Consider the following 12,842-nt stretch of genomic DNA (forward strand, 5'->3'; position numbering starts at 1 on the left):
TAGGTAAATGAGTAAATAAATATATTTCTTGCTCTATGCACAGTGTCCTGTCCTATACAACATATAATTCCATCGTTGACTGACTACATACCTGTTTTCCCTGCGAAAGGTTTGGATGATGGAGGAGACTGTAGAGCGAGGCACATTAGACTGCACTGGGCGACCTGCCTCCGCCATTGTGAGGCCATGGTTGATGACATTTCATCCGGGACAGCATGGTGTCTTTGTGCTCCTCGGCCTCTTCCCCCTATTCCACCACCATGCACCCTTACTCCTCCTCCTCTTCTTCTTCATCTTCCTCTTCCTCTTCCTCCTCCTCTTCTTCTTCATCTTCCTCTTCCTCAAGCAGGCAGTTGCCCTTGTTAATTTACTTGGCCAGGTGCCTCCATGTTCAGAAATTGTACTGGTCCTGCATGGTCAAGCTCTATATATACATGTTTGACAGCATTCACAATCATGGACAGCACCTGTCAGGTAACTAAACATACTGTTTGATTGGTCATCAGAGATGTGTGAAACTCCTCCTTTGTTAGTCAAGTTCTAGTTTCACTGTCAATTGCTGTAATCAATTTATCAAATGTTCCAAGGGATTCATATGTGGTATTCATGGTGTTATGTTGATTATGATGACTAATTTTGACAATTGAACAGACTATTGTGCATGTGATGACTTATACAAAGAAATGACACTGACATTTGTGGTGTAATTGGTAGCGATGCTGTAATGCTATGTGGAAAGGAATCCGGCGACACTGTTTCTTGATTATAAAGGTTTATTTACATCAAAGAAATCAGCATCAATTGACAAGCTCTGAAGAGCCCGGAGAGGACCACTTCTCAGATTCTCAAAAGTCACTCTAAAGTTCTTTGTATGTGTGCCACATGAATTGGGGTGGGATCGATAACTGACCAATGGCTTCATGCCAACTGGCTCTGTCCTGGAGGGCCCCATTGATAACACTTTTCCAGATGTGTCTTCTGAAAGTAGGCTAAAGTTCATCACTTCTAGCTACATCTATATGTAGCTAGAAGTGATGAACTTTCAGATATGACCTAAATACAAGTTATAGAATGATCAGAATAAAGTAGGATGTTAATATACCTCACACGTTTTGAAAGGACAACCATTAGACTGAGAATCAACAATCAGTTTAGATCAACAAGATCTATTCACTTGGAAATTGTACTAAATGTAGGCTACCTGTACATTTGCAATTTGATGAAGTGAATGAGAAATTCAATTCTGTTGTGAACAATTGCCAAGTGGTTTGGAGATTTGTCCATGTTGTTTTGAGAATGTCATTTCTGTTTCAAGAAATGAGCCAAACCAATGGAGAAAAACTGTCAGAGGACTCTTTAAATGCTTTAGAAACCCGTCTATGGGATGTTGCGACCACAATTTTGTAGCGTTGCGTCTGAGGATGATGTGACACACAAGAATAAACTTTAACTTCGACTAACTCTTCTATGGCTGACAAATATGACCTGGCCATGTTCACCATGTCATTGCTGCTCTCTGTCTGTGGCCCAGACATCCGTGTCGACAGCGCCCTGTCTCTGCCTCCTGGCCTGCCTGCCAGCGTGCTCTTCCTGTGTGTCCGTCAGGCCGACTGCAGCGGAGACCAAACGTACGCCCGCTCACTTTGTAGCGCTGCTGTCACTGCTATAAAGGCAGCTCTGAAGGTAACCTGAGCTCTAAGTCTGCTTGGTGCACCATATGCTTGAGGTTTAATGTGTAAGGGCAGATCACATCACGTCGGGTATCTGGTCACTAAGAGGGAAGCATCGACAACTGACTTTGAAACCCTTTCAAGTGATTGTTTGCGGATTGTTTTGTCCAACAATCTGGCCCCCTAAAGTCAACAACAGCAAAGCCCATATACCTCTCACATACACATGACAGCACATAGCAGCACTGAGATATATTTTTTAGATTAGTGTTGATCTTCAAGTGACAATATAACCTTTGTTCATCCTATCTGTCCCTGCAGAAACATAGTAACGATGTAGATATGACAGCTCTGTGGCTAAAAAATGCCTCTCTGCTGCACGACCTGTTGACCCAGCACTCCCCGAAACAGGTAGGATGAACATGTATTTATTATTATTTACATGTTATTAACCGGGAGCATCTTTGTTGTCTTGCACAGAGTCCAGTCTCTGATGAATAGAATTAATAGAACATAATCTTTGTTGTAGTTGGGGATTCTTTGATATCAATACATTTTACTACCTGAATAAACGCATGGATAATTACTTTTCAGACCCTTGACTCAGACGAACTGGTTCCATTGGCGGCTGATCTGAGTGACTTGATCCGCACCCTGAGTGACCTCTGTATCCAGGCCTATCAGCAGCTCCTCTCCATCACTGAAAAACGCCTACAAAACATCATAGGTACCACTATAATGAAAACAACACTGATTCTATTAATGCTCCCCCCACTCTTATGTTACCTCCTGCTCCCTCTTTCCCTCAGTCCCTGCTCTGTTGGAGAGTGAGACCATCCCAGGGCTGTCTGGATCGGCAGTTAAGTTGGGAACGTCCAGAAAGCGAGCAGGTTCTGACCCCAGGACCGTAGGAGGTGATGCTCCCACAATGGCGGCAGTGCTGAGGGAGCTAGGAGCCCTTCACACCGCTTTGTCCCATCAGGCTCTGCCCCCGTCACAGATGGAGCAGGCCTTCCACCAGCTCACCTACCTCATCTCTGCCTCCGCTCTCAACAGCCTGCTGCTGAGGAAAGACATGTGCTGCTGGAGTCGTGGGATGCAAATACGGTAGAAATTTACATATGAACAATTTTTTCATATCATTTTGTTGGTTTGTTTGTCTGTTAGAAGGTGTTGTGGAAGTTTCTTTTGCAGCAGGAGTAAAGTTTTGAAAGTTTAGTAAAGTGAAACAAATAAGACAGTCGAAGACTAAAACCATGTTATGCTTTTGCATTTTATTATTATATAAATATATATTATATATTTGCAAATATAGGAGGAACACAGTTTCACAAAAAGCACATCAGCTCAGCGTGGAGTCAGTTCCTCAATGAGTGAAAAGAAACACTTAGCTTATATGCACAACAAGAAAAAGGGAGTGACAATCACACATGTTCTGGTCTAAACATGACTTTGCATTTCTCACAGGCAACATAAAGATAAAGATACTGCTAAATCTCAAGAGACGTCCTGGAGCCACTTCATCTAATCCCCTGTGCCCCACTTTCACCCTGAGGTCACATGCCCCGTACATCTCAGCTGGCAAGGGATAAGTGAATCTGTAGAAAAAGATAGTTTACTGTGGCCTTGTACCTTTATCGGTTCAGACAAACAAATATGCTCACATTATGTTCCAGACTTTGGGGCTCTCACTTAGTTTAGTGAGAATCAGAATCAACATGTGGAAATGAGATAAACACTCTTTCAGTATTGTAAGAGAATCAAAGTAGAAATAAAACATAAAAATATAAGGAATTATGCTTAAATGTAATTTTGCCATTACACAGGATTACGGAAGAACGTGTGGCCTGATTTTCATTTAACTTGGTGGGATGGTGTAGCATGGGCCAAGGAAGAACCCATTACATTTTTAAGCAAATCGAATCACAGGGCGGATGCAAAAAATATTTTTCAACGTCGTTAACTTTCCGAGATAGGGCGTTTGTGCTTCATTCATGTGTTATAATTTGAATAATCGACTTGTAAAATTCACACTGCATTAATATTGTAAAATAGGGCGTGCTTTGTCAGAGGTTTGCATTCTCAAAATGCCCTTCTAGTTTAGTATTATATATTTATTGTTATCTATAAATTGGTTTTCAATTGAATATCCAGAAATTATACCATATCACTTCTTTTTTTTTGATTATTTGTTTCTGCATTTTCACCTTTATTGTGGAGTTGATAATAAAGCTGAGACAGGAAACAAGGGGAGACAAAACTGCCAGGTTGTCGCACGACGTTTTTATGCAAACTATGACTTTTTTTTTACTATACCATGACTTTTCTTCCCTACATACAATACTATGACTTTTTCGACATACTATACTATGACCTTTATTAGATTTACTATACTGTGACTTTTTTCGAGATACTATGACCTCTTTTGGAGTTTTTTCAACATACTATCCTATGACTTTTTTCAACACCTTCAACACCTGACCTTTTTTGGAGTATACTATGACTTTTTTATTTCATGCTATACTAACAAAGAAGGAATGCCACACAGCAACAATTTTCTTTTGGAATATTTTATTTACAGAACACAAAACACATTTCACATGACCTTTTCAACATACTATACTATGACTTTTTCAACATACTATACTGTGACTTTTTTTCGACTTTTTCCAATATACTATACTATTACCTTTTTTTGACTTTTTTCGACATACTATACTATGACTGTTTTAAACATACTATACTATGACTTTTTCCGACATGCTATACTATGACTTTTTTCGACTTTTTTCAACATACTATAGGTTTTTAGACTTTTTTCGATATACTTTACTATGACTTTTTCCAACATGCTATACTATGACTTTTTTCTTTAAATTATTTTGACATACTATAGTATGACTTTTTTCAACATGCTATACTATGACTTTTTTCCAACTTTTTCCAACATACTATACTATGACTTTTTCCGACATGCTATACTATGACTTTTTTCTTTAAATTATTTTGACATACTATACTGTGACTTTTTTTCGGACTTTTTTCCATCATTCTATACTGTGACTTTTTTATACTTTTTTTATGACTTTTTTGTCTTACTATACTATGACTTTTTTCAACATACTGTACTATGACTTTTTCCGACATGCTATACTATGACTTTTTTCGACTTTTTTCAACATACTATACTTTTTTAGACTTTTTTCGATATACTGTACTTTACTATGACTTTTTTTGACATGCTATACTATGACCTTTTTCTTTAAATTCTTTCGACATACTATGACTTTTTTCAACATACTATACTATGACTTTTTCCAACATACAATACTATGACTTTTTTATGCCTTTTTTTCTTACTATACTATGACTTTTTTCAACATACTATACTATGACTTTTTCTGACATGCTATACTATGACTTTTTTCAACTTTTTTCAACATACTATAGGTTTTTAGACTTTTTTTCGATATACTTTACTATGACTTTTTTTGACATGCTATACTATGACCTTTTTCTTTAAATTATTTTGACATACTATAGTATGACTTTTTTCAACATACTATACTATGACTTTTTCCGACATGCTATACTATGACTTTTTTCTTTAAATTATTTTGACATACTATACTATGACTTTTTTCCAACTTTTTCCAACATACTATACTATGACCTTTTTTTGACTTTTTTCGACATACTATACTATGACTTTTATCAACATACAATACTATGACTTTTTTCGACATACTATACTATGACTTTTATCAACATACAATACTATGACTTTTTTATGACTTTTTTGTCTTACTATACTATGACTTTTTTCAACATACTGTACTATGACTTTTTCCGACATGCTATACTATGACTTTTTTCGACTTTTTTCAACATACTATACTTTTTTAGACTTTTTTCGATATACTGTACTTTACTATGACTTTTTTTGACATGCTATACTATGACTTTTTTAGACTTTTTTCAACATACTATACTTTTTTAGACTTTTTTCGATATACTGTACTTTACTATGACTTTTTTTGACATGCTATACTATGACCTTTTTCTTTAAATTCTTTCGACAAACTATGACTTTTTTCAACATACTATACTATGACTTTTTCCAACATACAATACTATGACTTTTTTATGCCTTTTTTTCTTACTATACTATGACTTTTTTCAACATACTATACTATGACTTTTTCCGACATGCTATACTATGACTTTTTCCGACATGATATACTATGACTTTTTTCGACTTTTTTCAACATACTATAGGTTTTTAGACTTTTTTTCGATATATTTTACTATGACTTTTTTTGACATGCTATACTATGACCTTTTTCTTTAAATTATTTTGACATACTATAGTATGACTTTTTTCAACATACTATACTATGACTTTTTCCGACATGCTATACTATGACTTTTTTCTTTAAATTATTTTGACATACTATACTATGACTTTTTTCCAACATTTTCCAACATACTATACTATGACCTTTTTTTGACTTTTTTCGACATACTATACTATGACTTTTATCAACATACAATACTATGACTTTTTTCGACATACTATACTATGACTTTTATCAACATACAATACTATGACTTTTTTATGACTTTTTTGTCGTACTATACTATGACTTTTTTATGACTTTTTTGTCGTACTATACTATGACTTTTTTCGACTTTTTTCAAAATACTATACTATTACTTTTTTTCGACTTTTTTCGACATACTATACTATGACATTTTTCGACATACTATACTATGACTTTTTTATGACTTTTTTGTCGTACTATACTATGACTTTTTTGGACTTTTTTCAACATACTATACTATGACCTTTTTTTGACTTTTCTCGACATACTATACTATGACATTTTTCGACTTTTTCCATCATACTATACTGTGACTTTTTTCAACATACAATACTATGACTTTTTTATGACTTTTTTGTCTTACTATACTATGACTTTTTTCAACATACTGTACTATGACTTTTTCCGACATGCTATACTGTGACTTTTTTCGACTTTTTTCAACATACTATACTTTTTTTGACTTTTTTCGATATACTGTACTTTACTATGACTTTTTTTGACATGCTATACTATGACTTTTTCCGACATGCTATACTGTGACTTTTTTCTACTTTTTTCAACATACTATACTTTTTTAGACTTTTTTCGATATACTGTACTTTACTATGACTTTTTTTGACATGCTATACTATGACCTTTTTCTTTAAATTCTTTCGACATATTATAGTATGACTTTTTTCAACATACTATACTATGACTTTTTCCGACATGCTATACGATGACTTTTTTTCGACATTTTCCATCATACTATACTATGACTTTTTTCTGACAAACTATACTATGACTTTTTTATTTCATACTATACTAACAAAGAAGGAATGCCACACAGCAACAATTTTCTTTTGGAATATTTTATTTACAGAACACAAAACACATTTCACATGACTTTTTCAACATACTATACTATGACTTTTGTCGACATACTATACTGTGACTTTTTTCGGACTTTTTCCATCATACTATACTTGTTTAGACTTTTTCGATATACTTTACTATGACTTATTTTGACATGCTGTACTATGACCTTTTTCTTTAAATTATTTCGACATACTATACTATGACTTTTTTCAACATACTATACTATGACTTTTTCCGACATGCTATACTATGACTTTTTTCTGACTTTTTCCAACATACTATACTATGACCTTTTTTTTTTACTTTTTTCGACATACTATACTATGACTTTTATCAACATACAGTACTATGACTTTTTTATGACTTTTTTGTCGTACTATACTATGACTTTTTTCTACTTTTTTCAACATACTATACTTTTTTCTACTTTTTTCAATATATACTTTTTGACTTTTATCAACATACAATACTATGACTTTTTTCAACATACTATATGAATTTTTCAACATACTATACTATGACTTTTTCAATATACTATACTATTACTTTTTTCGATATGACTTTTATAGACATACTATACTATTACTTTTTTCCGACTTTTTCCAACATACTATACTATGACCATTTTTTTTTACTTTTTTGACATGCTATACTATGACATTTTTCTTTAAATTATTTCGACATACTATAGTATGACTTTTTTATGACTTTTTGACATACTATACTATGACTTTTTCATGACTTTTTCCAACATACTATACTATGATTTTTTTCGACATACTATACTATGACTTTTTTTTGACATACTATACTGACTTTTTTTTTGACATACTATGCTATGACTGTTTATGACTTTGTTTGACATGCTATACTATGACTTTTTTATGACTTTTTCATCGTACTATACTATGACCTTTTTTCACTTTTTCAGACATACTATACTATGACTTTTTTATTTCATACTATACTAACAAAGAAGGAATGCCACACAGCAACAATTTTCTTTTGGAATATTTCATTTACAGAACACAAAACACATTTCACATGACTTTTTCAACATACTATACTATGACTTTTTCGACATACTATACTATGACTTGTTTTGCGCCTTTTTTCGACATACTATACTATGACTTTTTTCGACTTACTATACTATTTCTTTTTTTCGACATACTATACTATGACTTTTATAGACATACTATACTATTACTTTTTTCCAACTTTTTCCAACATACTATACTATGACTTTTTTCGACATACTATACTATGACTTTTTTCGACTTACTATACTATTACTTTTTTCCGACTTTTTTCAACATACAATACTATGACTTTTTTATGAAAATGAAAGCTCAGATGAGCTGTTTTGGAATCTGCTTGTTATGAGGTCATAACAAGCAAGGTTACCTCCCCTTTCTCTGCTTTGCCCGCCCAGAGAATTTGGCCCCATGAGAGAGAGACATCATGGCTTTCAAACGAGAAAAGTCACACCTTTAGAAAAGTGGCAGTTGGTCAAGGCCACACCCCCACCATCCACCTTGCCACTCCCACTCTCCTCCTCAATAGCTTCAGACACAGAAATGGCACATACTAAGGAAAGCTCATTGTAGGACTGGCTCTAGTGGCTGTAGTTCTGCACCAAAGCTGAATTTCGGGAAAAAGACTTCAGATACAGTATTAGGGGACCACTAAGGTCTATATAAAAGCATCCAAAGAGCACCATGTCATGGGACCTTTAAATTATTTCGACATACTATAGTATGACTTTTTGACATACTATACTATGACTTTTTCATGACTTTTTCCAACATACTATACTATGACTTTTTTCGACATACTATAACTATGACTTGTTTTTACTTTTTTCGACATACTATACTATGACTTTTTTTCGACATACTATACTGACTTTTTTTTTGACATACTATGCTATGACTGTTTATGACTTCGTTTGACATGCTATACTATGACTTTTTTTCGACACACTATACTATGACCTTTTTTATGACTTTTTCAGACATACTATAGAATGACTTTTTATTTCATACTATACTAACAAAGAAGGAATGCCACACAGCAACAATTTTCTTTTGGAATATTTTATTTACAGAACACAAAACATGTCACATGACTTTTTCGACATACTATACTATGACTTTTTTCGACATACTATACTATGACTTTTTTCAACATACTATACTATGACTTTTTCCGACATGCTATTCTATGACTTTGTTCAACATACTATACTATGACTTTTTTGTCGTACTATACTATGACTTTTTTCAACATACTATACTATGACTTTTTCCGACATGCTATACTAAGACTTTTTTCGACTTTTTTCAACATACTATACTTTTTTCGACTTTTTTGATATACTTTACTATGACTTTTTTCGACATGCTATACTATGACCTTTTTCTTTAAATTATTTCGACATACTACAGTATGACTTTTTTCGACATACTATACTATGACTTTTTTCAACATACTATACTATGACTTTTTCCGACATGCTATACTATGACTTTTTTCAACATACTATACTATGACTTTTTTGTCGTACTATACTATGACTTTTTTCAACATACTATACTATGACTTTTTCCGACATGCTATACTATGACTTTGTTCAACATACTATACTATGACTTTTTTGTCGTACTATACTATGACTTTTTTCAACATACTATACTATGACTTTTTCCGACATGCTATACTAAGACTTTTTTCGACTTTTTTCAACATACTATACTTTTTTCGACTTTTTTGACATACTGTACTATGACTTTTTCATGACTTTTTCCAACATACTATACTATGACTTTTTTCGACATACTATACTATGACTTTTTTATGACTTTTTCCAACATACTATACTATGACTTTTTTATGACTTTTATCAACATACTATACTATGACTTTTTTATTTCATACTATACTAACAAAGAAGGAATGCCACACAGCAACAATTTTCTTTTGGAATATTTCATTTACAGAACACAAAACACATTTCACATGACCTTTTCAACATACTATACTATGACGTTTTCGACATACTATGACTTGTTTTTCGACTTTTTTCGACATACTATACTATGACTTTTTTCGACTTACTATACTATGACATTTTTCAAAATACTATACTATTACTTTTTTCGACATACTATACTATGACTTTTATAGACATACTATACTATGACTTTTTTCCGACTTTTTCCAACATACTATACTATGACCTTTTTTTTACTTTTTCGACAAACTATACTATGACTTTTTTATTTCATACTATACTAACAAAGAAGGAATGCCACACAGCAACAGTTTTCTTTTGGAATATTTCATTTACAGAACACAAAACACATGTCACATGACTTTTGCGACATACTATACTATGGTGACTTTTTTCTGACTTTTTCCAATATACTATAGTATTACCTTTTTTTGACTTTTTTCAACATACTATACTATGACTTTTATCAACATACAATACTATGACTTTTTTGTCGTACTATACTATGACTTTTTTCAACATACTATACTATGACTTTTTTCAACATACTATACTATGACTTTTTCCGACATGCTATACTATGACTTTTTTCAACATACAATACTATGACTTTTTTATGACTTTTTTGTCGTGCTATACTATGACTTTTTTCAACATACTATACTATGACTTTTTCCGACATGCTATACTATGACCTTTTTCTTTAAATTATTTCGACATACTATAGTATGACTTTTTTATGACTTTTTGACATACTATACTATGACTTTTTCATGACTTTTTCCAACATACAATACTATGATTTTTTTCGACATACTATACTATGACTTTTTTATGACTTTTTCCAACATACTATACTATGACTTTTTTATGACTTTTATCAACATACAATACTATGACTTTTTTATGACTTTTTCATCGTACTATACTTTGACCTTTTTTTTACTTTTTCGACAAACTGACTTTTTTATTTCATACTATACTAACAAAGAAGGAATGCCACACAGCAACAATTTTCTTTTGGAATATTTAATTTACAGAACACAAAACACATGTCACATGACTTTTGCGACATACTTTACTATGGTGACTTTTTTCTGACTTTTTCCAATATACTATACTATTACCTTTTTTTGACTTTTTTCAACATACTATACTATGACTTTTATCAACATACAATACTATGACTTTTTTATGACTTTTTTGTCGTACTATACTATGACTTTTTTCAACATACTATACTATGACTTTTTCCGACATGCTATACTATGACTTTTTTCGACTTTTTTCAACATACTATACTTTTTTTTACTTTTTTCGACATACTATACTATGACTTTTTTTGACATGCTATACTATGACCTTTTTCCGAATTTTTCCAACATACTATACTATGACTTTTTTTTATTACTTTTTCATCATACTATACTATGACTTTTTTCGACATAGTATACTATGACTGTTTTCGACATACTATGACCTTTTTTCACTTTTTCAGACATACTATAGTAGGACTTTTTTATTTCATACTATACTAACAAAGAAGGAATGCCACACAGCAACAATTTTCTTTTGGAATATTTCATTTACAGAACACAAAACACATTTCACATGACTTTTTCGACATACTATACTATGACTCTTTTCAACATACTATGACCTTTTTTGGAGTTTTTTCAACATACTATCCTATAACTTCTTTCAACATACTATCCTATGACTATTTTAGGAATTGTTTCAACATACTATACTATGACTTTTTTATTTCATAGTATACTAACAAAGAAGGAATGCCACACAGCAACAATTTTCTTTTGTAATATTTTATTTACAGAACACAAAACACATTTCACATGACCTTTTCAACATACTATACTATGACTTTTTCGACATACTATACTATGACTTGTTTTGCGACTTTTTTAGATTTTTTTTCGACATACTATATATACTATGACCTTTTTCCAACATACTATACTGTGATTTATTTGGACTTTTTTTTAAAATTATTTCGACATACTATACTATGACCTTTTTTGGAGTTTTTTCAACATACTATACTATAACTATGAATTTTTCACATGGTATACTTTTTCGACATAGTATACTATGACCTTTTTTCACTTCATCAACATACTATACTATGAGTTATTTCAACATTTTACTTCTTCATGACTTTTCTTGATTAATAAACTATGAGTTTTTTCGACATATAACCTTTTTTGAAGTTTATTTAACATACTATACTGCCCTACAAAGCAAAAAGGCAGTAACTGCATTTTAGTCAAAAATGAGTTATCATTTTCATAAAAATTCAAGGCATCCTTTGTTATGTGACAAAACATCTTATCTCAAATGTGTGTCGTTTTGGAGAAAAATGGTAGTCGTTTGTACAGTAACTGCAAAAATCCCTAGTGAAACAAAGCATGCGTACAGTAACATCCATTACTGTATTCTTGTTATGTTTTACCTGCGCAGTGAAGTTTCTGTTTCCATGGTGAACACACATAGCTGATTTCGCGGCATCCTCACGAGACGGTTTTAACATTTGCGATTTCACCCTTCTAACTTCACACAAATTTTGTTTGAAATGGCACAAAGCCGGGGATAGAAGATGGTCGAACTGGCGTTGAAAAGAAAATACCCGGAGAATGGTAACAGTGACAGATTAAACATTTAGAGGCAAGGCTA

At 32.5% G+C, this 12,842-nt stretch overlaps 1 protein-coding gene across 1 annotated transcript in view; it reads left to right on the forward strand.

Moving 5' to 3' along the window:
- si:dkey-110c1.10 (unconventional myosin-Vb) overlaps positions 1-12,842 on the forward strand; it is a 29,346-nt gene that overhangs the window by 14,185 nt on the left and 2,319 nt on the right. The window contains exons 29-32 of the mRNA XM_039810466.1: positions 1,532-1,683; positions 1,992-2,081; positions 2,265-2,397; positions 2,480-2,777. Of these exons, the coding sequence (XP_039666400.1) occupies positions 1,532-1,683; positions 1,992-2,081; positions 2,265-2,397; positions 2,480-2,777 (673 nt within the window). The remainder of the gene's footprint in view (positions 1-1,531; positions 1,684-1,991; positions 2,082-2,264; positions 2,398-2,479; positions 2,778-12,842) is intronic.

The sequence above is a fragment of the Perca fluviatilis genome, chromosome 9 (assembly GCF_010015445.1).
Source record: "Perca fluviatilis chromosome 9, GENO_Pfluv_1.0, whole genome shotgun sequence".
Classification (NCBI taxonomy): domain Eukaryota; kingdom Metazoa; phylum Chordata; class Actinopteri; order Perciformes; family Percidae; genus Perca; species Perca fluviatilis.